This window comes from Lissotriton vulgaris, chromosome 1_1 (genome assembly GCF_964263255.1).
Source record: "Lissotriton vulgaris chromosome 1_1, aLisVul1.2, whole genome shotgun sequence".
Taxonomy (NCBI): Eukaryota; Metazoa; Chordata; class Amphibia; order Caudata; family Salamandridae; genus Lissotriton; species Lissotriton vulgaris.
This window is the reverse complement of record NC_141685.1, coordinates 594,977,224-595,004,432: the sequence shown is the minus strand read 5'-3', so window position 1 is coordinate 595,004,432 and position 27,209 is coordinate 594,977,224. Positions and strand designations below refer to the sequence as shown.

The 27,209-nt window shown below is 50.9% G+C and overlaps 1 protein-coding gene across 1 annotated transcript in view; it reads right to left on the bottom strand.

Annotated features, from left to right (window-relative positions):
* The window catches only part of DNAI3 (dynein axonemal intermediate chain 3), a 1,122,635-nt gene that overhangs the window by 823,009 nt on the left and 272,417 nt on the right, over positions 1 to 27,209 (bottom strand). The window contains exon 9 of the mRNA XM_086954055.1: positions 21,210 to 21,400. Coding sequence (XP_086810181.1) covers positions 21,210 to 21,400 — 191 coding nt within the window. The remainder of the gene's footprint in view (positions 1 to 21,209; positions 21,401 to 27,209) is intronic.

Genomic DNA, 27,209 nt, shown 5'->3' with positions numbered 1-27,209 from the left:
GGGCAGTGGTTCTGGAAGGGGCCCGGGCCAACCGATACTGGGGTATTCAGAGGCTGGTGTTCCGTCGGGGAAGGGCCGTGGGTTGCCCCGGCGGGTTGCAGGGATTGTTCTTGTCCGGGAAACAGGAGGAGCAGGGGTCCGTGACCCACCATGCGGGGAGGGATCGGGCCTTCCACGAGGCTTGTCCAACATGCGTCGCCCCCAGCTGAAGGCAGGGAGAGTCACCCATCCTCTTGGGTACTCTCCTCCCCGAGGCGGAAGAAGCGGGACAGGCCGTCTGCGTTGGCGTGGTCCTGGCCGGGGCGATGCTCCACAGTGAAATCCATCCCCTGCAGGGAGATGGACCAACGCAGCAGCTTCGGGTTTTCTCCCCGCATCTGCATCAGCCATTGTAGGGGTCGGTGATCTGTTTGCACCCGGAAGTGGGTACCGAAGAGGTAGGGCCGGAGCTTCTTGAGGGCCCACACTACGGCGAGGGCCTCCCGCTCGATGGTGCTCCAGCGTTGTCCTCAGGCCAGCAGGCGTCGGCTGATGAAGGCCACTGGCTGATTGACTCCCTCAGGGTTGAGTTGGGAGAGGACGGCCCCAACGCCATGATCTGAGGCGTCCGTCTGTACAATGAATTCCCGGCTGTAGTCGGGGGCCTGAAGCACGGGGGCGGTGCACATGGCGGACTTCAATTTCTCAAAGGCCGCCTGACATTCAGGAGTCCAGTTGACTGTCTTGGGGTTCTTTTTGAACGTGAGTTCTGTGAGGGGCCCCACAATGCTGCCATAGTCTTTTACGAAGCGCCGGTAGTACCCGGTGAGCCCCAGGAAGGCTCGGACCTCTGTTTGGGTGACCGGGGGCTCCCAGGCCTGGATGGCGGCGATTTTGAGCTGGAGGGGGGCCACCAGGCCACTTCCCACTTGGTGTCCCAGGTAGGTCACGGACCCTTGGCCGATCTGGCACTTGCTGGCCTTGATGGTGAGCCCGGCCTGCCGGAGGGCGTTCAGGACCTCCCGAAGGTGGTGGAGGTGTTCTGCCCAGTGGCGACTGTACACAGCAATATCGTCCAGATAGGCGGCGCTGAATTCCTCGAGCCCCGCCAGCACCTTGTTCACAAGTCTCTGGAAGGTCGCGGGGGCGTTTTTCATTCCGAATGGCATCACCTTGAAGTGGTAGTGGCCATCCGGGGTAGAGAAGGCGGATCGCTCCTGGGCCCCTGGGGTGAGGCCGATCTGCCAATAACCCGCTGTCAAGTCGAAGATGCTCAGGTAGCGGGCGGCCCCCATGCGGTCAATCAGCTCATCTGCCCGGGGAATGGGATGAGGGTCGGTCCTGGTGACGGCGTTCAGACCTCGATAGTCCACACAGAACCTGAGCTCGGGGGCGACGCCCGGGGCGGCGGCCTTGGGGACCAGCACGACCGGGCTGGCCCAGGGGCTGTCGGATGGCTCAATCACTCCCAGAGCTAGCATTTTGGAGACTTCCGACTGGATGCAGGTGCGTACCCGATCAGGCACCCGGTACGCCCTGTGTCGGATTGGGGGGCTAACCACGGTGTCAACGTCGTCAAGGCACCAGGGGGTGACCCCAGGGATGAGGGAGAATAGGTCGGCAAATTGGAGTAACAGTTCTTGACAGTCTTGGCGTTGCGCTGGGGCAGGGCATCGGAGAGGTGGACTCCCTCCACTCAGCCATCCTTCTCAAGCGTTTTCAGAAGATCAGGGAGGGGCTCGGAGTCTTCTTCAGCCCCACCGTCGGTAGCCATCAGGAGGCTAAGTTCCGAGCGCACAAAGTGGGGCTTGAGTCTGTTGGCGTGGAGGACACGTAGGGGGTTTCGGGGTGACTCCATGTCTACCAGGTAGGTGACGGGCCCCTTGCGCTCCACCACTTTGAAGGGTCCCATCCATTTGTCCTGGAGGGCGCAAGGTTTAACCGGGGACATCACTCAGACCTGTTGTCCCGGCTCGAACTCGATGGATGAGGCATGCTGGTCATACCAGCGCTTCATGTCTTCTTGGCTGGCTTTGAGGTTGGCCTTGGCAAGTTCCCTGAACCGCCGGGTCTGGTTACGGAGGGTCAGGAGGTACTTGTATACATCAGGGGGGGTCTTCTGAGGAGCCACCTCCCACCCTTCTTTGACCAGGCTGAGGGGGCCCCGGACGGGGTGTCCATACAATAGTTCGAACGGGCTGAAGCCCAGGGATTTCTGGGGGACTTCCCTGTAAGCGAACAGGAGGCACAGGAGCAGCACGTCCCATTGGCGACGTAAGGGTTCTTCCAGGCCCATGATCATCCCCTTGAGAGTGCGGTTAAATCGTTCTACTAGTCCGTTCCCTTGCGGGTGATAGGGGGTCGTGAATTTGTAGGTGACCCCGCACTGTTGCCATAGGGACTTCATGTACTTGGAGATAAAGTTCGTGCCCCTGTCACTGACGACTACTCGGGGGAAGCCCACCCGCGAGAAGATCCCCATCAGGGCTCGGCCCACCACAGGCGCCGTCACGGTCCGGAGAGGTATGGCCTCGGGATAGCGGGTGGCATGGTCCACCAGGACAAGGATGAACCGGTGTCCCTGCGCTGTCCGGGGCTCCAGGGGCCCCACAATGTCTATTCCCACCCGCTCAAAGGGGGTGGTGATGATGGGAAAGGGTTGCAGGGGGACTTTGAGTTTTCGGCCGCTCTTCCCGCTGGCCTGGTAGGTGGGGCAGGCCCGGCAGTGGTTTGCTACATAGTTCCGCATCTTCGGCCAGTAGAAGTGGGTCACCAGGCGGCTGTACGTCTTGTCCTGCCCCAGGTGCCCGGCAAGAGGCACATCGTGTGCCAAGTTCAATAGGAAGTCTCTGAATCGGAGGGAGACCACCAGCACCCGGCTGGCTCCCAGCTCGGCAATCTTTTGCTCACTGTAGAGCAGCTTGTTGTCCCAGTAAATCCAGTGGGCCCCCGAGGTATCTCCTGCGCTCTGGGCTAGGGCTTGTTGTCGGAGTCCCTCGAGGGAGGGACACGCTCTTTGTTCCTGGCGGAATTGTTCCTGAGTGGGGCCACCCTCTTGACGCCACTGGGCCAGCTCTGGGAGGTCTCGGAGTTGATCATGTTCTTCGTTGCCGGACCCCGGGGGATCAGGCTCCGGTGTTGCTTCTTCTGTGACGATCGGCGGAGGAGGTTCAGGCCACTCCGGTTACTCCGGGCTGGAGATGGCGCGGGCGGCCATGGAACAGGTCGTTACACAGACCCATTCAGGGAGACCAAGCATCCCCAGGTGCTCCCTCCGCTCAACGGCTGACCAGGGGGAGCTCTCGAGGTCGTTCCCCAGAAGGCAGTCTACTGGGGCAATCATCGCGGACAGTCACTTTTAGCAGGCCGGACACCCCTCCCCACTCGAAGGGGACGCAGGCCATCTGGCACAGGCTTTCGGAGTTGTCGGCTGACCTCACTGGACAAAGTACATTGGGTAGGATCTGGTCAGGGGTCACCAGATGGCAGCGGACTGCGGTCACACGGGCCCCTGTGTCATGGAGGGCTTCAGCCCGGCGTCCATTGATGGTGACCCACTGGCTGTATTTCTGCGTGATGGCGGGGATGGGTGCCCGCGGGACCATGTCTCTCTCCCCTAGACAGACCAGGGACATGGCGGCGGGTTCCCACTCGGGCTGGTACGGCTCGTACTCTCCGGCGTCTTCTTGGGCCGGCTCTTCTCCCAGGGCGGCGGCGGCGACCTGGCGGTTCATGGGGCTCTGATTTTTCGGGCAGTTGGGGTCATTTGCGTAGTGGCCGGGTCGCTGGCATCGGTGGCAGGTAACGTTGGAGCGGAACCCTGGTCGCGTTGGAGGGCTTCCTCTTCCGGCCGGGGGCTGCAAGTGGAGGGCACCGTGACGGTGTCCCTGCCCCGACCCTGGCCTCCTCCTCCCCCCGTGGGCGGTGGGGCCCTTGGGAGGCTCTGTTCTGTTCGCTGGGTCAGCTCCGAGGGACTCGGGTGCTCTCCCATCGGTCTGCTTCGATGGCGAGTTTCCGAGGTTCAGTCAGTTTACTATCAAGGAGGTGCTGTCTTAGTTCGACGAAGCAATTATTGGAGAGGTGCTCCCATACAATAAGGTCGAACAATTGCTCATAGGTGGTGACCTGGCTGCCCTTGATCCATCCCTCGAAGGCTCGGCTAAAGAAGTTCACGTACTCCACCCAGGTGGTACCCGGGATTCGTTTGCAGTCTCGAAACCTCTGGCGGTACATCTCGGGCGTGATCACATAGCGAGTGAGGAGGGCGGCCTTCATGTGGTCGTAGGATGTCATCTGGTGGTCGGGGAGTTGCAGCAGGGCGTCTCGCCCTTCGTTGACAAATTTCCCCCATAACCCGGCTCCCCAGTCGCTCCGCGGGATTCAGTGGGAGGTCATTGCTACCTCGTAGGCTTTAAACCATTTCTGGATATCATCGTTCCGGTAGTATTCCCTGACGACATCCTTGGGGATGTGGACCTTGGAGTCCGTAGGGGCAGTGGGGCTCTGGTGCCCGGAGACTCCGAGGTCTTTGTTCTGCCGCCGAATTTCTAGCTCCTTCAAGTTGCGCTCATGCTCGTAGGCTAGCCTTTTCTCTTCCAGCTCCCTCTGGCTCTTTTTCTCCTCGTTCTTCTCTGAGCCGTAAGTGTTTGAGGGTTATTTTTTGTTCTGCCAATTTGAGTTCTCCATCTAAGCGAAGTCGAGCCAGCTCCAATTCGTGGAGCCGGCTTTTCTCCCGTTCTCGGGCCTCTTCGGACGAGAGGCCCGATCTTCCTTCATCCGTAGGGGTGGTACTTGTTTCGGTGGTCTCGAGGCTTTGATTTTGGGGTGGGGATGTTTCCGTCTCCGCCCAAGACTCTAAGGCGTGCTTGAGGTCATCTTTCGTGCTCAGTCCCATGGTAGCAATGCCTAGCTCTATGCAGAATTGCTTTAGTTCTTTGTGGCTGTACTCTTCCAGCTTTTCCATCTGGAAATTTTCTGTTGTTCCACTCTCCTTTGTCGTCATGGTGGCGGTGTATCGTGGGGTGAGTTACTCTCTGTACGATTATGCGTCGGCTCGGATCGCGCCGCTGGCCACCAATGTTAGACGGGGACCCTGAGGGTCGGCCGAGCACAGGGGGAGAGGCCTCCGGCGAGGGCCCTCTCCGGTGATCGTACAGACAGGTAACTTCCCCCCCCACAGATAGACACCACACAGAGATGAGATCTGCACACTTTTATATATCTTTTAGGCAAGGTGATGAGCGGTACAGTGGGACCAGGATACGAGGATCCCGTCAGTTCTAGTCTCTTTGGGGAAAAGGGTAGCGGGACAGTCTGAGTACCGGTCCGGTACAGGGGCAGCAAAAGGTGGAGCTCACAATCCTCGAGCTGGAGGGTTCGCAAGGATGGGCCGCGGCAGCGCCTGCAGGCCTGGTAGATGGTTCACGATGAGAAGGTCTGCGGCAGCGCCAGCAGGCCTTGGAGATGGTACACGACGAGGAGGGCCGCTGCAGCTCCAGCAGGCCTTGAAGATGGTTCACGACGAGGAGGGCCGCGGCAGCGCCAGCAGGCCTTGAAGATGGTTCACGACGAGGATGAGCCGCGGCAGCGCCAGCAGGCCTTCAAAGATGGTTCACGATGAGGATGAGCCGCGGCAGCGCCAGCAGGCCTTCAAAGATGGTTCACGAAGAGGAGCCGCGGCAGCGCCAGCAGGCCTCCAAGGATGAGTTTGTCTCGGTGTCTCTCGACTCCAAGATACAACTGCCGTCCTGCTCTGGAGCTGCCCCAGTTATAGGTCTGGCGTCCTTTGATGTCCGGGCCCTCGCACTCGAAGGTCAGGAGGTCCGGGATGAGGGAGTCCAGACACCCAGCAGGGGGGTGGAGCCAGCGCCCGGGGAGGCTGGGGGCGATCGACACCTGGCGGAGGGGAGCCATCGACACTCCTCCTTCCATTGACCCGCCGAGTGGTCTCTTCACCCCCTGGACGGATGGTGGTGCCTCGATGTCGGGGCCTGGCCGGGCCCGAGGCTGAGGTCGACCCGAGGCCACGCGGTATGGTCGTGTAGTGTCCAAAATGGCGGCTGGGCCGGGGGCAGTGGTTCTGGAAGGGGCCCGGGCCAGCCGATACTGGGGTATTCAGAGGCTGGTGTTCCGTCGGGGAAGGGCCGTGGGTTGCCCCGGCGGGTTGCAGGGATTGTTCTTGTCCGGGAAACAGGAGGAGCAGGGGTCCATGACCCGCCATGCGGGGAGGGATCGGGCCTTCCACGAGGCCTGTCCAACAGTGTGTGAGGGTGAGGGGGTGTGAGGGTGAGAGGGTGTGTGAGGGTGAGAGGGTGTGTGAGGGTGAGAGGGTGTGAGGGTGAGAGGGTGTGAGTGTGAGAGGGTGTGAGGGTGAGAAAGGGGTGTGGGGGTGAGGGGGTTTGTGAGGGTGAGAGTGTGAGGGGGAGGGTGTGTGAGGGGGAAGGTGTGAGATGTGTGTGAGGGTGTGTGAGTGTGAGAGTGTGTGTGAGGTTGAGGATGTGGGGGTGTGAGGGTGAGGGGGGTGAGGGGTGTGAGGGTGTGTCATGGATAAAGAGTGTGTGAGGTTGAGGGTGTGTAAGGGGGTGTGAGAGTGAGAGGGTGTGTGAGGGTGAGAGGGTGTGTGAGGATGAGGATGTGAGGGCGATGGTGAGGGGGTGTGAGGGGGTGAGAGGTTATGTGAGGGTGAGAGGGTATGTGAGGGTGAGAGGGTTGTGAGGTTGAGGGGGTGAGGGGGCATGAGGGAGAGTGAGGGTGAGAGGGTGTGTGAGGGTGAGGGTATGAGGGTGAGAGAGTGTGAGGGTGAGAGGGTGTGTGAGGGTGAGAGGGTGTGTGAGGGTGAGAGGTGTGTGAGGGTGTTTGAGGGTGAGAGGGTGTTTGAGGGTGAGAGGGTGTTTGAGGGTGAGAGGGTGTGTGAGGGTGAGATGGTGTGTGAGGGTGGGGGGTGAGGGTGAGAGGGGGTGAGAGGGTGGGTGAGGGTGAAAGGGTGGATGAGGATGAGAGGGTGGGTGAGGGTGAGAGGGTGGGTGAGGGTTAGCAGGTGGGTGAGGGTGAGAGGGTGTGTGAGGGTGAGAGGTTGTTTGAGGGTGAGAGGGTGATAGGGTGGGTGAGGGTGAAAGGGTGTGTGAGGATGAGGGGGTGAGGGTGAGGGAGTGAGGGTGAGGGAGGGTGAGGAGGTGTGAGCATGTGAGGGTGAGTGAGTGGGTGTGAGGGTGAGTGAGGGTGAGAGGGTTGGTGAGGAGGTGTGAGGGTGAGGGGGTGTAGGGTGAGAGGGGGTTTGAGGGGGTGTATGAGGGTGAGGGGGGAGGGTGTGAGGGGTGGCAGGGTGAGGGTGGTTGAGGGTGTGTGAGGGTGGGAGGGTGTGTGAGGGTGAGGGGAAGGGGGAGTAAGGGTGAGATTGTGTGTAAGGGTGAGAGGGTGTGTGAGGATGAGGGTGTAAGGGTGAGGGTGTAAGGGTGAGGGGGTGTGAGGGTGAGGGGGTGTAAGGATGAGGGGGGGTGAGGGGGTGTGAGGGTGAGAGGATGTGTGAGGGTCAGAGGGTGTGAGGGTGGGTGAGGGTGAGAGGGTGAGTGAGGGCTAAAGGATGGTTCGAGGGTGAGAGGGTGGGTGATGGTGAAAGCGTGGGAGAGGGTGAGAGGGTGGTAGAGGGTGGGTGAGTGTGCGTGAGGTGTGAGGGTGGGAGGGTGAGGGGGTGTGAGGGTGATGGTGAGGGTGTGTGAGGGTGATGGGGTGTGAGGTTGAGTAAGGGTGAGGGTGTGAGTGTGAGGGGTTGTGAGGGGGTGCGGGTGTGTTAGGGTGATGATGTGAGGGTGTGTGGGTGAGGTGTGAGGATGAGGGGGGTGAGGGGGTGTGAGGGTGAGAGGGAGTGAGGGTGTGGGTGTGTGAGGGTGAGGGTGAGGGGGTGTGAGGGTGAGAGGGTGTGTGAGGTGTTGGACTTCGTTAAATCTAAAAACCGGGGCCTTTTAATCCAAATAAGCACTTATATTGACACTCTTAATCGGCATAAGTTACATATAAATGAGTCCCTTACTTATTTTTATAATTCTTTATCCAGTGAGGTATTGAAAACTACTACCATGGCGCTCTTGTTTGGCACATGTTCCATATAAATGAGTCAGTTTTCGCATGTGTACAATACTTGAACCAGCGTAGTATTAAAAACTACCAAAATGGCGTGCTTGTTCAATGCATTATAGCGTAAACAGGATCAGGTGTGGGCTATTATCTAATTAAAAGAAATCGTCACACATATAAATAGAACCACCACGCCATAGTCTCCATACCGACTCTGGAGACCGGGGAGACCAGGCGGACAGTTCGAGCTAACACGGATTGAGGTAAGAAGGCGCATTCGATCACTAAACTCGGAGGGTTTAATTCTAAGTTTCTGCCCGAGTCACCGGCCGTATACCTAGGCGAAATTAAGTATAATATATGAACCGACACTGGTATTGGCTAACATCTGCCTGTACAACATCAGTTCTCCCCTCTCTTGTGTGCTTTGAAATTTAAACTCGGAATTACACATATGAGAGGGATTGAGTAAATCTTAACACTCTCGTTTTAACAATGATAATAAAAAGTTTAATAAAAGAGGTTTTTTAGACCCCTCTTTTAAACCCCTTTTTTCCAAAATATCCACGTATTCTCTACAAAGAAAGTGTAATTCTCTCTATGCTTGTAATTGATCATAACTCAGCATATCCTAAAAACTCGAACTTTCCTTTACTGTCTACTCAGGTGAGAAGCTCGCCTTCAAGTTTATTAAGAAGTGACGACCTCGGAATACTCTTAACGACTCTGAGGATTGAATATGATGACATAAAAGTGACCCAATCCGCTACATACAAAGCGCCAGGAAGAGACTCCTCTAAAATTACATAAACTCCACGCACTATCATAAAGTAAGCTGTTAATTTTGATAGCAAGAATGCACAGATTATGCATTACAGTGATAGCTGGATTACAAACTGAATATGATTGTTACTTTATATATAGATCCTCTAGACGACAAAGCGGAGGTGTATAACTCTATAAAGACTACTCCACTCCAGGATCAAGACTGGTACTGCAAATTGAAAATGCTATAATAGTAAGACCTTATGATCACTTGTAGCTATGACCTGTATGATTCTAGAAAATAAACTCTTTCTGTAAAAAAACTTAATAAATCCTCATGCACTGTATACTAATTAATGTTCCATATACCTTTTTAGATTCAAGAAGTTTTTAATCATAGTCCTGAGGAAGGTGTTCTACCCATCTAAGCACCGAAACGCGTCGACAACACTGGCTTTTTAAATTGTTTTTATATGTTGTTACATTGAATTTTTTTGTATGAAGTATAACATGTATGTAATCTTATGGCAAGAAATTGTTCATGTCTAATCATTTGATATAAGAAACTTTTTCTTTTTTAATAAATGTGACATTTTGATATAATTTATGGTCTGTTGGTATATGTGTGATTGAGGATATTTGAGTTTTCTAGAGAGGTGTCTGGCTTTACAAGTTACATTCATACAAAGAAAACTTTACTTAAAAACCACAGAAAGGAATCTTCTTTTTGTTACATTATTTCCCAGTCCTTTCAGGGTTCATCAGGGAAAACTCTCTCCTTTTCCGGTTGGACTTGGCCCTTCTGGCAGCTTCACCCCTAAAACTTTTTGCTTATAAATGTGAATTGGTGGTAGTGATTCTTGGTCTCTGCACACTTTTTCCCTGTGTCCCAGGGTAAAGTGCGTGTGTGTAGTGAGGCTGACCTGCCCTCCCATAAGAATGCATGGGGAACGCGTGTGACCATGTTAGTTCCTGATGTGTGGGGAGTGCAGGCTCGCGTTTGGTATGTGCTGACTCATGAGATTAAATGCTGCGCAATGGTGTGTGCAGCGTGAATGTGTCTGGTGTGGAAGTGCCACTTCTAGACATGGGTGTGCGTGTGCAGTGAGTGTGCAGGCACGTGACTGGCTGAAGCTGACTGGTGAGCCTGGCTCCAGGAGTCTGGATGGGTCTCCCTGGTGGTGAATGGAGAGATTAGCATGGTGATGTGAGGGAGGGGTGCACCTGGGACGTGAATAGGGCTGGGCTTTCCCCACACAATGCTGGCTCCGCACCCTGTGGTGCGACTGATGACCCTAGCCTAACTAGTGAATAGGAAGGGTGGCTGAGCACATCAAGAGTGCTCCAAAACCAGCTGCAACTGGTTTCCCCCCAACCTGCACACAGACAAAGGTTTTTACTGTATAAAAATGGGCTGTGTCCCCTTACAAAATGTTCTCTTCTTGGATCCTTTCTTGAGGGGGGCTGCTGCTGCTGCTGGGCGCCAGGAGGACCGCCACTGGGGGATTGCCTCCCTGCCTAGGAGGACCCTGTGAGCTGGATCCTGGGCCCAGCCTTGCCCCCCCCCCACCTCCTGAAGGACTTGTGGCTGGACTTTGAGGGCATTGGCGCATGGGAGTGCTTTACTTTTGCCTTTCTGATCTCTAGAGTGCCTGGGAGCGCTGGATTTGCCCCCGCCTTCCTCCTGTAATTTGGGGCTTGTTCTGCTTTGTTTTGCCATGGGGGAGCAGCGCGCTGCAGAGGATACGGCCGAGGGAATCCCGAGCGTGTGGGATTCCCCCCCCCCTTTTTGTCGAATCACGAGCACGTGCCCACCCTGCGTATGGTGCCTCTGCACGGGAGCCCACCCTGTGTTATCTATTTCCTTGACTGTTGAGAGTCCCCTGGCAGGTGCCCACCCCGCCAGGGACCTTGCCGCTATTTTATTATTTATATACTGGGAGCCTACCCCTCGAAATTCACCGCTGCAACCCGAGTCAAAGTACAGCCTCCCCCGGACCGCTGCCCAGCGCGACCCGGAAAGAGAACAAGGTTGTGTCCCTGGAGGCGGGACTTCCGGGAAGAGAAGGGAAGCCCGTGTCCAGCAACCTGCCCCGAGCTCCGGTGGAGAGGAGCCCGGCTCGCGGGCAGATGGGAAGAAAAGTGGGTCTCCCATATGGTGAGGAGAGCCCCGCACACCACAGTTGTCACCCGCCTGACAGAGGAGAGAGCAGAGACGCCGCCGAGATGGGACGCTGCCTCCCCAAACAGCCGGTGAGTGCGGGCGTCCCCGGGGCCGCTCATCAGTCCCAGGAAGCGTTTCCTCAGTACCCAGAGCCCAAGAGGGGCTCCGGGGGGCATTGTTGTTAGAGGGGGCGTCGGGGCACATTGCCGGTGCCCGCCCCCTCCTGCTGAATGCTACCTTCGTCCTGGGCACTTTTGTTCTTTAGAACCCCGAGGCTCCTTTGGGGCACATTGTTTTAGAGTCCCCCGAGCGGGACTCCAACGAAGGCCCAGTATTGCTGAGAGCCCCGAGAGGCTCCGGGGGCATTCCTGTCATTCCGAGTCCCCCGAGAGGGACTCCAACAATGGAGCACAATTCTTCAGAGTCCACGAGGGACTCCAACGAAAGGGCCCATCTTCTTTTGAGCCACGAGGGCTCCAGGGGCATTTTGTTAAGATCGAGTCCCCAGAGGAGGGACTCCACCGACGGCAGCATTCTGTTTGCTTAAAGCCCACGAGGGCTCCCGGGGGCATTATTTTAGTTAGGGCCCAAGGCCCTGCACAGGGCATATTTGTTTCTGCAGAGCCCACGAGGCTCCCAGCCCGGATTATTTCTTTAGAGCCCACAAGAGGCTCCTACATTCCTGTTGGCATTTTGGTTCTAGAGCCTGCGAGGATCTCCCGATGTGGTGGCCATTATTGCTTCATTGAGACCCAAAAGAAGAGCCAGGAGGCACGCTGGTGCCAGGCTCAGTTCTCCAGCTGCCCAGCACTTAGTGGGCAGCTGCTCCGTTTAGGCCCCCTGACATTTGGGACACAGGGTGTCCTAGCCCCAGAGAGGTCAGTTGGCCTGGGGACAGTCACAGGTTGTGGCTTATGTGATTTCTGCGCAATTGTTCTTTGCTGCACCTCTGAATGTGTTGTTATGCATCATGTGCTTTTCCCTACACCGCTGAATGTATGTTTATGCATCATGTGTTTTACCCTGCACCTCTGAATGTGTCGTGATGCATCATGTGTAATGTTTTTTTGCCTATACCCCTAAATGTATAGTGATACTTAGGTGGTTGTTCTTTCTAGTCCAGGTGTTGTTAGTGAGGCCCTGGCTCCCTGCGTAATATTCTCCTAAGGTGGTTAGGGTTATGCAGGTGGTACTTACCTTTTACCAGTGGTTACTGGCTGTGTGCTTTATTTTCTATTTTGTTCTACAATTGTTCTATGTGCTAAGGGTTATCCCTACAGAGTGCTAATTCTACCAAGTGCTAGTCCTAGAAGTGTTTATTCCTGACAGTGGCGCCTATGGCCCTGGTCCATGCACCTAATCCCCTGTAAATTCTGCCTGTGCCTATGGCACATTGTAAAGTGTGTATTTATTATCTAATGTGTTTGCTAAAATACAAAGGCTATTTTTATACATAACTTTGTGTGGAGTTTCCTTTGTGGTGGGCCTTGGTGTTGTTGCTGGGTGCGCGCGCATACGCTTAACTTACATAGCCTCCGAGATTAGCCTTACTGCTCGTGTCACGTTACCAAGAGGGTGAGCAGTGGTTATCTTGGCGTGTAACTCCCTTGCCCTATCTTAGAGTGGTGGTCTCTGACTGGTTTTGGCTCGAGACTTGGCCAGCCGGGGATCCCATTTCTAACATGAGGGTGAGGGGTTGTGAGGGTGTGAGGGTGAGGGGGTGTGAGGGTGAAAGGGTGTGAAGGTGAAGGTGAGAGGGTGTGTGAGGGTGAGAGGGTGTGTGAGGGTGAGTGGGTATGACAGGGTGTAGGAGTGTGTGTAAGGATGAGGGTGTGTGTGAAGGTGAGGGTGTGGGGTGTGAGGGTGAGGGTGGGTGAGTGTGTGTGAGAGTGAGAGGGTGTGAGAGGGTGTGTGAGGGTGAGAGGGTGTGAGGGGGTGTGAGGGTGAGGGGGTGTGATGGTGAGAGGGTGTGTGAGAGTGAGGGTGTGTGAGGGGATCTGAGGGGGTGTGAGGGTGAGAGGGTGTGTGGGGGTGAGAGGGTGTGTGAGGGTGAGAGGGAGGGAGAGAGGGTGTGTGAGGGTTAGAGGGTGTGTGAGGGTGAGAGGGTGGGTGAGAGGATGTGCGAGGGTGGGTGGGTGAGAGGGTGTGTGAGGGTGAGGGTGGGAGGGTGCAAAGTTGAGGGGGTGTGATGGTGAGGGTGTGAGTGTGTGTGAGGGTGTGGGTAAGGTGGTGTGAGGGGTTGAGGGTGAGGGTGTGTGAGGGTGAGGGGGTGTGAGGGTGAGGGTGGGTGAGGTTGAGGGTGTGTGAGAGTGAGAGGGTGTGTGAGGGTGAGAGGGTGTGTGAGGGTGAGAGGGTGGGTGAGAGGATGTGCGAGGGTGGGTGGGTGAGGGTGAGAGGGTGTGTGAGGGTGAGGGTGGGAGGGTACGAAGTTGAGGGGGTGTGAGGGTGTGAGTGTGTGTGAGGGTGAGAGGGTATGTGAGGGCGATGGGGTGTGTGAGGGTGTGGGGGTGTGAGGGTGAGAGGGTGGGTGAGAGGGTGTGTGAGGGTGAGAGGGTATGTGAGGGTGAGAGGGTGTGTGAGGGTGAGAGGGTGTGTGAGGGTGAGGAGGTATGAGGGTGTGTGAGGGTGAGAGGGTGTGTGAGGATGAGAGGGTGGGTGAGAGGGTGTGTGAGGGTGAGAGGGTATGTGAGGGTGAGAGGGTGTGTGAGGGTGAGAGGGTGTGTGAGGGTGAGGAGGTATGAGGGTGTGTGAGGGTGAGAGGGTGAGAGTGTGTGTGAGGGTGAGAGGGTGTGTGAGGGTGAGAAGGTGAGAGGGATGGTGAGAGGGTATGTGAGGGTGAGAGGGTGTGTGAGGGTGAGAGGGTGTGTGAGGGTGAGCGGATGTGTGAGGGTGGGTGGGTGAGGGTGAGAGGGTGGGTGTGGTGAGATGGTGGGAGAGGGTGAGATGGTGGGTGAGGGTGAGTGTGAGAGGGTGGGTGAGGGTGAGAGCATTGGTGAGGGTCAGAGGGTGTGTGAGAGTGATAGGGTGTGTGAGGGTGAAAGGGTGGGTGAGGGTGAGAGGGTGATAGGGTGGGTGAGGGTGAGAGGGTGGGTGAGGGTGAGAGGGTGGGTGAGGGTGAGAGGGTGAGTGAGGGTGAGGGTGAGAGGGTGACTGAAGGTGAGAGGGTGGGTGAGGATTAGAGGGTGGGTGAGAGTGAGAGTGTGAGGGTGGGTGAGAGGGTGGGTGAGGGGGAGGGGGAGAGGGTGAGTGAGGGTGAGAGGGTGAGTGAGGATGAGAGGGTGGTGAGGGTGAGAGAGTGGGGTAGGGTGAGACGGTGGGTGATGGTGGGTGAGAGGGTGAGTGAGAGTGTGAGTGAGGGTGAGGGTGAGGAGGTATGAGGTTGTGGCGGGGTGAGGGTGAGGGGGTGTGAGGCTGAGGGGGGGTGAGGGTGGGTGAGGGTGTGTGAGGGGGAGGGTGGGTGAGGGTGTGTGAGTGAGAATGAGAGGGTGAGGGTGATTGAGGGTGAGGGTGAGGGAGTGAGAGTGAGAGGGTGAGGGGGTGTGAGGGTGAGGTTGAGGGGGTGTGAGGGTGAGGGTGTGTGAGGGTGAGGGTGTGTGAGGGTGAGCATAGGAGTGTGAGGGTAAGGGGGTGAGAGGGTGAGTGAGGGTGAAGGTGTGAGGGTGAGGATGTGTAAGGGTGAGGGAGTATGAGGGTGAGGGTGAGAGGGTGTGTGAGGGTGTGTGAAGGTGAGGGTGAGGGTTTGTGAGGGTGTGTGAGGGTGTGAGGGTGAGGGTGGGTGAGGGTGTCTGAGGGTGTGTGAGGGTGAGTGTGAGGGTGTGAGGGGGTGTGAGGGTGTGTGTGTGAGGGTGAGGGGGTGTAAGGGTGAGGGTGAGAGGGTGTGTGAGGGTGAAAGGGTGGGTGAGGGTGAGAGGGTGTGTGAGGGTATGAGAGGGTGAGTGAGGGTGAGAGGAGGTGAGAGGGTATGGTGGTGGTGGTGGTCACCCACTTACCGTTCACATCTGCAGCAGCCATTCCTTCATCTCACAGGCGGGGTGCGGCTGCACACAAGACTGTCGGTTCGGCAGATGAGGAGGTCCCAAGCGTCCCTTAAACCCCGTTTCAAGAAGGCTCCGCAAACTCCTAATGGGCCAGGAAGCGGCTTCCTTCTCCGGGTGGCAGCGTTGTCTGTGACATGAAGGGTGAAAACAAGAGCTCGGAACAAGCGCTCTGGATGACGTCAACTTTCCGCTTTTAGAGCCGTCCTTTTCAGACTGGCTTGTCCTGACTTACTGGTGGCGAAAAAGCTTGCTTATCTTCTTTATGGGGCCATCTGTTGGCCCCATAAAGAAGATAAGAAAGCTTTCACACCAGCAGGAAGTCAAGGTAGCCAGTCTGAAAAGGACGGGGCTTAAAGAAAAAGAAATACGTCATGGAGACCTCTTCTCCAATGGCTGGCCACCGTTTAGGAGGCCAGCCAATGGAGAAGAGGGGCGGGGCTTAACCCTCGCTAGAGAAACTCAATCTAAAACATAAAATCTCGCGAGCTCCACTGCGCATGTGCGCAGTACGCCATGTGATAAGTTCCTTAAAGTCGATAGTAAGTATGGGCGGAAAATCCGTTCCGCTCGCGGATTTTGCGGATTTTCAGTAAATTCGCAATCCGCGAGATTCGCGAATTTTCCGCAAAATCCGCAAATCCGCGAACAGCGGATTTTATGGCTTGCTCGCACTGTTCGCGTGAGTTCGCGGCTTCCCAGTTCAACTTCGCGCCCCGCGAATAAGCGCTAAATTGCAGAAATACGATCTTAGCAAAACTGAAACTACTTACCAGGTTCAAAAGTTCAAGCTCATCATTAGTAGCCATTTCCTGTAGTGCTTCCTGATGGGCCCCTCCAGAGTTCAGTTGCCTACTTGCAACTATTATGTGACCCTGCTCTGACCCTCAGAATAGTTACACATATGCCACAAAGGTCCTGAATTACAGCTAAGGGAGACAAGCAGGAGCCAGGCTGGAAGTTCAAATCCAGTGACACATTAATGAGCCCCTAATTCATTATTGTCAGTTGGGGCAGGGCATGTGTTGTAACTAATTTTGCAACAATGAAAGCACTTAGCAAGTGCAAAAGATCACTAATCAGGAAGCACTAATGAAGCAGGTGCCAGCTAAAAAAATATTCTGTGACACATTAATCAGCCCCAAATTAATTCAGGTCACTTGAGGCAGGGAAGGTGTGCTTTGCTTTGCCACAATAATATACACTGGACAACCAGAGGGTGCTGTGATGAAACAGAGGGTGGCATGGGTGGGCCAGAGGGTGGCATGAGTAGTCAGAGAGTGGCAGTGGTGACAGAGAGTGGAAGTGATGAAGAAGAGCGTCCCAAACAGGCTGGACACGTAGAAACAACAAGTTCGCAAAACTTGCGACCCGACAGGTAAGTTCGCGTTTGCGAAATTGTACAAAACCCTCGCGAACTGGCAGAAACCCGCGCGAACACAAAAAAAAATCTGCAAATTCGCGTGAATTCGTGGATTTTGCGGATTGCGAGTTCACAAATCCGCAAAATTCGCGAACGCGAGATTCGCAAAATTCGCCCATGCTTAGTCGATAGCTCTGTCTGGGCTATCATAGCACTGCAAACAAAAATTTCTCCAAACAGTTCTAGCTGACCGCGGCATCGCGGGCCAGCTACGGTGTCGGGAAGACCCACAAAACAGTACCTTTAGAAATGCATGGTATTAACGACCTCTCGTAGTTCTCCGAAGGAACAGCATCTGCAGGCATCGGCTCGGAGGTCGTGCAGGAGTTGTCGGTCCCTTGAAGTCACACGCATTGCAGATCGAACTCCTCGCGGTTTAAGTCAGGAGTGTCACCGCCGGCAGGCGTAGGGTGCTGCGGTGCAAAGTGCAGCAGTGTGGCGTGTGGTTCCTCAGGTCGCAGTGCAGGCAACCGCTCAGTGACGGTCGTCCAGCGGAGTCGATGAGACCAGGGTTGCAGTGCGAAGGGATGCGATGCAAGGCGCGGTGCTGTCAGTTCATGTGCAAGCAGCGGCATCGCCATTGCTGAAGCTCCGTAGTCGGGTGGCGGACTGGAGTTGATGGCGCCGGCATTGGTAGGCCAAGGCTGCGGTGCGGGATGAGGACAGTACGTTGTGTAACTTACGAGCTGTGCCCTCGAACCACAGTGCAAGCAGCGGCGTCGATGTCGGCGTGGAGCGGCGTCATGGGGGATACCAAGATGGTGTCGCAAAACGAGGCGGAACGAAGTGTGGTGTCCACAGGTCGCTGTGCAAGCAGAGGCTCAGTGGTGGCATCAGATGGTGTGGTCAGTGAGACAAGGGTTGCGGTGCCTTCAGGACATGGCGTCAGCAGTGGCGTCATAGATGGCGTTGGGTTGCTTTTTCCTCTGATGCAGCACAAAACACACCGTCCCCAGTGCTGAGGGCAGAAGAACTTGAAATTGTTGCTGTTCCTGAGACTTCTTGAACAAGGGGCAAGCTCTACCTCAAGCCCTTGGAGAAACTCACAAAAAGAAATTGCAGAAAGTTCAGTCCAGTCCTTTCACTGCCAAGACAGAAGCAGCCACTGCAGGCCAATACAGCAGAGCACAAAGCAAAGTGGTCGCCCTTCCTAACAGCTTCTCCAGCTCTTCTTCTTGGCAGTCTTCTTGGTTCCAAAAGAGTTCTAAAGTTTAGGGGTTTGGGCCCCACTTTTTATAGCTCAAAAAATCCTTTGTCCTCTCAGGCAGAGAGTGTCAGTGCCCAGCCAGAACCAGTTCTGTCCTCTCTGGTGCATCTTGCTGACAGGAGGTGGACACAGCATTGTCAGAGGCAGACCAGGCCCATTCAGGTGATAGGAAATCTCCACCCCTACTCTAAATGCAGCCCAGGCCCATTCTGCCCATCCCTGGCTCATCTCTGGAGCCACTGCTCCTCCCCAGCCCCTATCATCCTAAAACCAGACTGTCAATCCACAAACCCAGAAGAGGCACACTGGATGGCTGAGCAAGAAAATACCTACTTTCTAAAAGGGATATTTTCAAACACAAAATGTAAAAGTCACTTTCATTAAAAGATGCATCTTTAGATTATGAGTTCAGGCGTACTAAACTTTATTTCTCTGCCTTCTTCCCAGGGCCAGTTATGTTTATAAGATGTTATAATTGCTTGTGGGAGTCACAATTCCTCTAAAACAGAAGTTGAGTATAGAGTGGGAGGCTAGAGTTGTTCTTAAATTATAGTGTCTAGGGACAGTGTGTCCTTGTCTTGGTGCCCTCACACAACCCAGAGGATGCCATGCTTCATCATTGGGCAATGCTCCTCATCGGGCAGGCACTGCGATGCCCTGTGGGTCCCTCTAAGGATCACTTTATTGGAGATCTTTTAAGTGATAAAGTTGTAAGGTGTGTGCAGGTCTGAGTGGCAGTGGTGTCCAGGTGTCAAGTTAAGAAATGTCTGGAGGGGTGCCTGGTAAGTTTAATAGGGAATAGCCCCTCTGTCATCATTAAAAAAACTTGGAGGTTGTGTTGCTTGAGGGTGGTATTGGCTCTCGGTAGCTAGACAAGTGTCATACCCATAATGGGCATATTGAAGGTCAATATGTTTCACTCTGTGCGTGGTCTTAGGAGGAGATCCCTGGGGCTTCTTTAGGACCAATGTAAAAGTGCAGTGAGTACTAGTGTAGTATAATTGTCTCTCAGTTAGACATAGTGCCACTAGTTAAAACAAAGGGATAAATATAATAGCATATGCAACCCTTGCAGCAGCGTATAGTTAGAAAGAGGAGGTCCCCAATCAGTCAACCATCTGCCAGTGGTATAAACAAACTACTGTGATTGTCTAGCAAGTTATTCAGGTGGTGAGATATCAATATATGGAGTAATGGTGACGCTCAGGTGAACAGACAAGCATGTATACATGGAATATTCTCAGTTAAAACCATGACGTGATGTTGATAAACTGACATAACCATACAGATACATAAAGTTTCACGTTCGGCCAAAGATCAGGGTCATGGGCAAGACGCAGTGGTATACTAGCCAGTGAGTAAATCGGTTGGTATTGTGGTAGAGTAACGCGGTGTTGTGAGCGTAAAACATATAGCTATTTATGGTAAACTATTGATGTCAAGACCTCTGGTCACTGTGCTCAAATGTGGTTGCTGGGGTCCACTTACCTATACAAAGTGGGAATAGTTTATCAAAGTCAGCCAGCTCTTCATAAAATCAATACAGTTAACAGCCGACGTGTTTTGTCCCCTTCCGGGACATCATCAGGGCACCTGCTACTACAAATCCATAGTATAGTATTTATTGTGTAATCCTTTTTCAGTGTTGACTCTGCTGGATCCCCCGTGTAAACTCTTCCTTGGTCAGTAATCTGTCTTTCCAATCCCACGATAGACTTCCAGTTCCTGTAATCCTAACTCGTAACTAATTTTGCTGATTTCCTCAGTAATGAGCATTATATTTTCCCAAACAAACTTAATTGTCACTCTGCTCCAAGAAATCCTTCCTGTTTATCAGATTCTGCTACTTCAACTAAATCATATCCATACTTCATTCCAATTCATCATCTTAGTTCAGCAATCCGTAGAATACTACTTGTCACTCCCCAATAATGGAGGCTTTCTTCATGTACAAAAATGCTAATCCCGTCTTCCAGTCACAGACCCCACTCAATATCTCCACGGTGAAGTCCAAAATGTACCCCAGCTCCTCGCTTCCGGCCCGATAAAGGTACAGCTGAGGAAATTCTCAAAATCTATGCAAGAAGTCATAGTGTTAGGTACTGCAATGCGTATAGAGTAGCCTGCAGCTGTCCACGAGGACCATGGAGTTATCATAGAATATGCAGGTCTGTTAACCTACCCGACCTACGCCACCTCAGTAGGATGTGCATTGTAGCTCTCGCTGTATTTGTGCTATGTCAAGGTCGCAGGGTATGTCCATGCGCGTCCTGTGCGTGACGCGGGGGTCACATACGCACGTCAAAGGAGAATCGCCATCTTGGAGTGGGTTCCATTATGAAAGTCATGTGTGCAATTTAGAGGATTAAGAAATTAGCACCATCTTAGAGTAGGTTTTAACTAAGAAACTGAGAGGGACCAAAGTATACTTAGTAGGATTGTGGGTACCCCACAGGGTAGTAGGTGGTGTAAGTTAAGTAGCCATCGATGGTAGCAGCTACAGGGAGCCACATGTGTAAACAGGACAGTACGGGGGTCATGTGACCTGAAGCCATATAAAGGTCCTCTTATTTGCCATAGGAGCAGACAAAAAGGTAGTGCCAGGCTCCGTAGGGGTGGTGCAGGTTATGATATGTAAACAAACTGGACCCGTGTGAAGTGGTTCTATGTGTCACAAAAAGGGTCCTGGTCTGTGGAGGTGTATGGAGTTAAGCAGGCATAGTTTCATATGGCAAGTACTTTCCATATTGAAGGAACCTGAGTAGCACAGGAATAGAGAGGTGCTTAAAGGGAATTTGCCCTTATGGTAAAGAAGGTTGAAGCCAGAACATTTTTATAGTGCGCGAGATGCGCTAGGTGGCAGGACATAATGTCATGAAATTGAAATAGGATATGTAGAAATATATAATGGGAGGCCAGTGTGTGTAGCTACAAGGTTGTAGGGCCTAAGTGCTATAATGTAGTAAGGTAAATGGTAGCCGAATATTGTTGACAAAGAGAGCATTGGTAGAGAGTAATGTGATCCGGATCAACTTGGGATATCTGCATCGATACTGTGGCGTGTATTACGATCACGTGTAAGGTGTGGTAAGGGTTACGTAGTTCAACTCTGTTATTCAATCCAGGGATCTCATCATTTAGTCCATTTACATTGGAACGTAGGTTGAACACCCACCGTTGTTCTTTACGGAACAGGGTGGAGGGGGCGCTCATTTTTGGTGTGCAGTGGCCGCAGTGAAGAGAAAAAACGTTTATAACGATCAATTGTTGAAGTCTGTGGATGTGACAGCCGATATTTTAGAGTACATTTACATTATAAAGCAGAACATTTGTCAACCTTCGCAAAGTTCATGCAAACTATGCAACTTTTTATAACAAATGCACTCGGCATCTTTAAATTGCCTTAAATTAGCAACATTTGTTAGCCAAATTCCCTTTCCTGTGGCCCCTTATTCTTGGCCAGCACAGAAGCAATCCATTCCACAATATGACATTTGAGCGACAAGAAGAAATATTTGTAATGGCTTGACTGACATTCCTTAAATACCCGTCTAAGTAATAACCTACCTGGGATTGTTGGGTGCCAGTTTATGCAACTGATTGATTTATCCTTGCTAAGCCGCAAATCGGTAAAGGATTGGTATTCCTTCAGATGAGAATCCGTTTTACCACCAAATAAGCTTTCATCTTCGGCTAGTGCTTTCCAGTCATCGATAAACGGATTCATTATTTCATTTTGCTGCAGTGCTAGTTCAAGTCTGTTTTATGAGAAAAATATTCTATTATTCAAAATGTAACATAGGTTATTCCGGATTTTTAACAAGGCACCACTGTTCATTAGACGTTTTTTCAATAATAGTTTGTGGTTTTACATTATTTATTCAATTATTAGGGAGTTTTGTGCAACAAATTCACACAATCTAATATATCCACCTTTTGGACAGTGTAGCTTTTAAAGACTGTATGAGAGTAAAAGTTTCAAGATAAAAAATTTAAGTTTCAGATAAGGATAAATAACTCATCATCAAAGTCACTGAATATTCCAGCCACAATGCTGTGTGTAAGTATCCACAATTCTTTATTGTCTGGCTACTATTCAACGCATTTTGGCTGACTTGCAGCCTAGTTCACTGATGGCGAGGCACCATTTTGAAAAGTATTTACATACATAGTGCATGACGTGATCAAACTACAAGTGAAACAAGCATTTGCAGTGCAGTAGGTCTCGCATTTTTTAGAGTTAGCAATTTTAGCATTTTTTTTTTTGTTTGTTTTTTTGAGTCCTCATATAATGCCACCAGAAATATAACTCTAGAAAGGCTTTCTCCGGGCCACCACCTCAGACTTAATTGTTCCCGCCCTGGAGTCTGCAAGTAGCCAACGGAGATCACCCAGAGGTGGGTCGTTTCCCATCCCACTCCCGTTTGCGGTGATTCTTGCCCTGCGGGAGGATAGGACCAAACAAACCTCTGGCATAATCATCGGGCTCGGTTCGGAATTAGCTCTCAGACCATGCTGTCAGTGGAGACCAGACCCTACTTGCCCTCTCTCCGCCACACAACAAATCCAAACCACTCACTACCATGATGTTTCTGAGGCAGTCCGCAAATCTCGGAGGACTGGCGGACTTCCATTCCCTACATATTTCCCTTCTTGCAATGACTAGAACATAAAACATCAATTGTGTAATATTATTTCTAATATCATAGTCTTGAGGGAGGCCGAAAAGTATTAATCTGGTATTGCATTCAACGGGTGATAATGTTACCTGCTCTAAAAAACTAGCAACCTCCTCCCAGTAAGTTTCCAATACAGGACACTCCGCAAACATATGTCTATCATCGGCTGCTACTGTCTTACATCTGGGAAATAGGTATTCATCTACAGAGATCTTTGAGAGCTTTGATGGAGTCCAATAGGCCCTATACGCTGTATAAAAATGATTCCTCCTTAGATTAGAGGGCTTTATAACATTCTGTGAGAGAACAAAAGAATCCGTCCATAATTTTACCATTTCCCCCAAATCCTCAGTTATTAAGTCCCCCCAGAGTTTAACTATTTCTGCTCCCAAATTATCTTTCTCGTATAACATTGTGGTATAGCAGTGTGATATCTCAACCTTCCAGCCCCCTCCCCTGTTAACATGCTCCAACAATACAACCTCTCTCTCTTATATTTCCCCCACATTGCTCTTCCCACCATGAGGACAGCTGATAAAACTTAAACCTTGAAATAGCACCTCCTGTAAGGTTAAGAAGAGATTCCCAACTTAATAATTCTCCGTGATTACACAAATCACCCCACTTCAAAAAACCTGCAACTTTCAATGGAATAGCTAAACGATCCAATAAGCATTCTGGGGTACCTGGAGAATCCCAGATGGGGGCCAAATGATGATAGTAGGGAATATCAAAAAATTCTTCGCATCGCCTGCCATACAGCGAGCGCAGTCTTCAGAACCTTCAAACAAACCTTCTTAAAAAATTTCTGGTCTCCAAATTTAAACAAAAAAAAATCTAAACCTTGTGGCAAGTCTGTAAGCATAGCTTGAAAAAGTTTACCATGGGATGACGAATCCAATTTATTTGCCAGGAGCCTAAAATTTTTGAACTGAAAAGCATAACAGTAAAAAAGTAAATCTGGTAGAGCCAATCCTCCTAGTTTCAAACCCCTCCTCAATTTTCTCCATGCTATTCTAGGGGATTTAATAGCCCATATGAATGAGCCGATCCGACCTTGGAGATTAGCTATATCTTTTTTATCAAAGCCCAGAGGAATTGAATTAAATTAGAAAGTGAACTTTGGTAAAATAATCATCTTAACCAAATACACTCTGCCATAGATATTAAAAGGCAGAGCGTTCCATCTAGTCAGGAGTTTCTTAACTTCTTTTAATACTATGTTCCAACTGACCTTCACTACTTCATCCAAGGCTTGAGTGATATGAATCCCCAAATATCTTATTTTTATTTTCGGCTCTAATATGGGGGACGGGTAATTCCAACACATAATGTCAGTTTTATCTTGGTTTATTCCGTACCCTGACACTGTACCAAAATCTTTGGCCAATTCTATTAAGCGTGGGATAGCCTCATCTGGGTTTGATGTATAAAGTAAAAGGTCGTCGGCATAAAGTGCCGCTTAAGCTCCAAATTTCCCAACATAAATGGTAAAATATTAGGTCAGATCTTATGGAACAAACAAAAGGCTCTATGTAAATATCGAAGAGAAGAGGTGACAGGGGACAACCCTGTCTTGTTCCTCTTGAAATATATAGCCAATCTGTTAGGCTTCCGTTAACTAAAACTTTAGCCCTAGGCCGTCTGTATAGAGTCTCAATCCCCTTGATAAATGTGTTCGGAAATCTGAATTTTTCCATGGTTTTCCACAGAAACCTCCAATTAACTCGATCGAAGGCTTTTGCAGCGTCAATCGCAACGATAGCCAGTGGAAGCCCGTTCTTAGTTGCAAAGTCTATGGCCCCTATAACCTGATATGTTAGTTCATTTAATTGGCGTCCAGGTATAAATCCTCTCTGATCTGAGTGTATAATGGATTTAATTACTTTTGCGAGTCTAGTCGAAAGGATGTCGGAATATATTTTGGAATCTGAGTTAAGGAGCGAAATAGGCCTGCATGAAGCTATTCTTTTTGGATCCTTGTTAGGTTTTACCAACAATGTTATTGTTGCCTCAGCCCAAGTATCAGGAATACATTCCCCCTCTATAAGAATCCTATTAAATAATGAAACAAGTGGGTCTACTACCTCCTCTACGTTATCCTTATAGACTTCAGTCGGCAGCCCATCAGGGCCTGCCCCTTTGTTTCTAGTCATTTTTTTCAATTGGGTCCTTACCTCTCCCTCCGTTATAGCTGTAACTAGGTAAAGTTTATCTGATTCGCTCAACTGTGGCAATTCTTTCTCCACCCATCAATTTTCCAATGCATCTTCACTAGGCATATCTTGTTCTTTGTAAAGTTCCTCCATAAACCCTCTTGCTTCATCCCTTATTTTGGAGTCTTCTGATAGCTTTGACCCGGTTTCCTCCTGAATTAACGACGTGATATTATTTCTGCTTCTCTCAGATCTAGCCTTCCATGCGAGGAGCGAGCCACATTTTTCCCCATATTCGAAATTACGAAGCTTGCTCACCTCCCACCTGTCCCTGGTAATTTTATCAGTACGAGCCTTAAGACGTGCCTGTATCTCGCCCAGTTCCTTTTCTAATACCTGGATCTTACCTCTGTCATTTAACGCTGCCCGTTGGAGTTGCCGTTCCTTATTTTTAATCTCTTCTAGATCGTGGATGTCTATTTCTTTTCTACGTTTTATTATTGAAACCTTCTGTGACTTAAAGACCCCCCTTAAGAAGGATTTTGATGCATCCTAAACAATTCGCTCTGAAGCTGTCCCTACGTTAAACAGAAAGAATTCAGAGAGACTTTCTTTGATATTTAATTTAACTTTTTCGTCTAAGATCATTGTTGTTTCCAGGGTCCACCGCCGCTCTGTATAGTTAATTTTGAAATTCATTTCCAACTCCACCACAGAGTGGTCTGACAAACCTACTGGCATATAAGACACAGACACTATGTCTGAAAGAAAAGTCTGATCTATCAGAAAAAAATAAATTCTGGAAAATTGTTTATATTTTTTGCTAAAAAAGGAGTACTCTCTAAGATTACCATGCTTAATTCTCCAGACATCCAATAAAACAAATTCTTTGATAATATTATTTAGTGCTGAGATGGATTTATTGGGGGGATTATATTTCACCTTCGAGGTGCAGTCTAGATCTTGGTCAAACACTAAGATAAAATCGCCACCTAGTATGACTGGCACTGTATACTCTATCAAATACTCTTGTAGCTTCTGAAGAAACACTGCGTTATCTTCATTAGGGCCATAGTACACAGCGCAAAGAAAAGTAAAACCTCCAACAGACAGTACTGCTGCCAACCACCTTCCCGACTGGTCAGTACCCCAACTGATCACCCTTATCCCTTTATATGCCCGTACTATGATGGCTACACCTTTATTTGACCCTTTCTGATTAGAGCACAGGACTTCCTGGACCCAATTATATCTGGTGAAGATTTGCGCACTCTAAATGTGTTTCCTGCAAAAGATACAAGAATGCTTCAGAATTCCTGAAAAACTCGCATATTCTCTGTTGTTTTTTCCGGCTTCCCAATCCATTTACATTCCATGATAGGATTCTAGTACTCGATGCCATATATATATGGATAGAGTAATAATCTTTTGACTAATAATTGTATAGACTTGTAGTGATATTCCAAACCTTTACAACATAAAATTCTGGCATATGAGGACATTTTTTTATTTTTACCCCTCCCCCCCTTGAACTTTCACCTACCCCTCCCCCCGAGGAACCCCCCTTCACAATTGGCGTATCCAACGCCATGGGGAGCTCCCAGCCCAAAGCACATCTAGTAGAATTTTTTCCCAACCCACTTTAGTTCTGTTTAATGCTTATATACCTTCACTTTTTTACTAAACCTATACAACACCTATAGCTTGTGTCCCTTGCATCCCTTCCCCATTTTTTTTTTTTTAAACTTTCTAAGTTTCTCTAATTTTTTCCCTACTTCCCTTCACCACATTGCCCCTCCGTCTATCGCTCCCTCCCGCCAAAAGATGATTACATTAGAAATGAATTTATTACCCTACTATTTTCTCATCCCCACCAACAATTCATCTACCTCCTCTGGGTAATTACAGTTATACATTTTGTTGTTCCACATGATCTTCAATAGTGCGGGGAATTTCATTTGGACCTGTGCGCCCAATGATCGGAGTTCGGGCATCCTAGAACCCAACTTCCACTGCCTCTGCACAGTCTTCCCCCCATATCTGATCTAATTTGATAGGGATTAGCACGGTAGTGGAGAGAAGAGCATGCAAGACATCTACTAAGGATAAGTTCCTTAACCGCATATGTTTGAAAATAGACAAGTATTTTCCTCGGAGCCTTGCGGTCCGGATGCAGTCTGAAGGGGTCTCGGTGCACACGCTGTATCTCGGCTTCCAGGTCTATGGCAGGTCTGTCTTTTAGTACATCTTCCCGTAACAGACGGCATAAAAAACCCTTAATATCCTCCACTTCTGCGCCCTCTGGAATTTTCAGAATTCGTAGATTATTCCGTCTGCTCTGCATTTCCAGCCGTTCCATGTCCATAACTAATTTACGATTTTGAACTTTAACAGCCTCAATATCCTTGGTATTCTTCACTGATATTTCTGACAATGAGGCAAACTTTCCCTCTAACACACCGGTTCGAGCCGCTATACCCTCAATTTTTGCCTCCAAAATATCAAATCTGTCATGAAGCCCTCTTTGGTAGTTCTCCGATGTGGCAAACTTCTCCATCAAATCCTCCTTCAGTGAGTAGAACAGTTGCCCAAGCCTGTCCTCCTCCACTCCTCCTGCCTCTACATCTTGAACCTCTCTATTCAAACACAGATTACTTTGAGCTGTACTAATTGCATAACTAGTGGAGGGGAGGGGAGGGGAGAATACATGGGAAAATTGTGTGAGGCTGCAG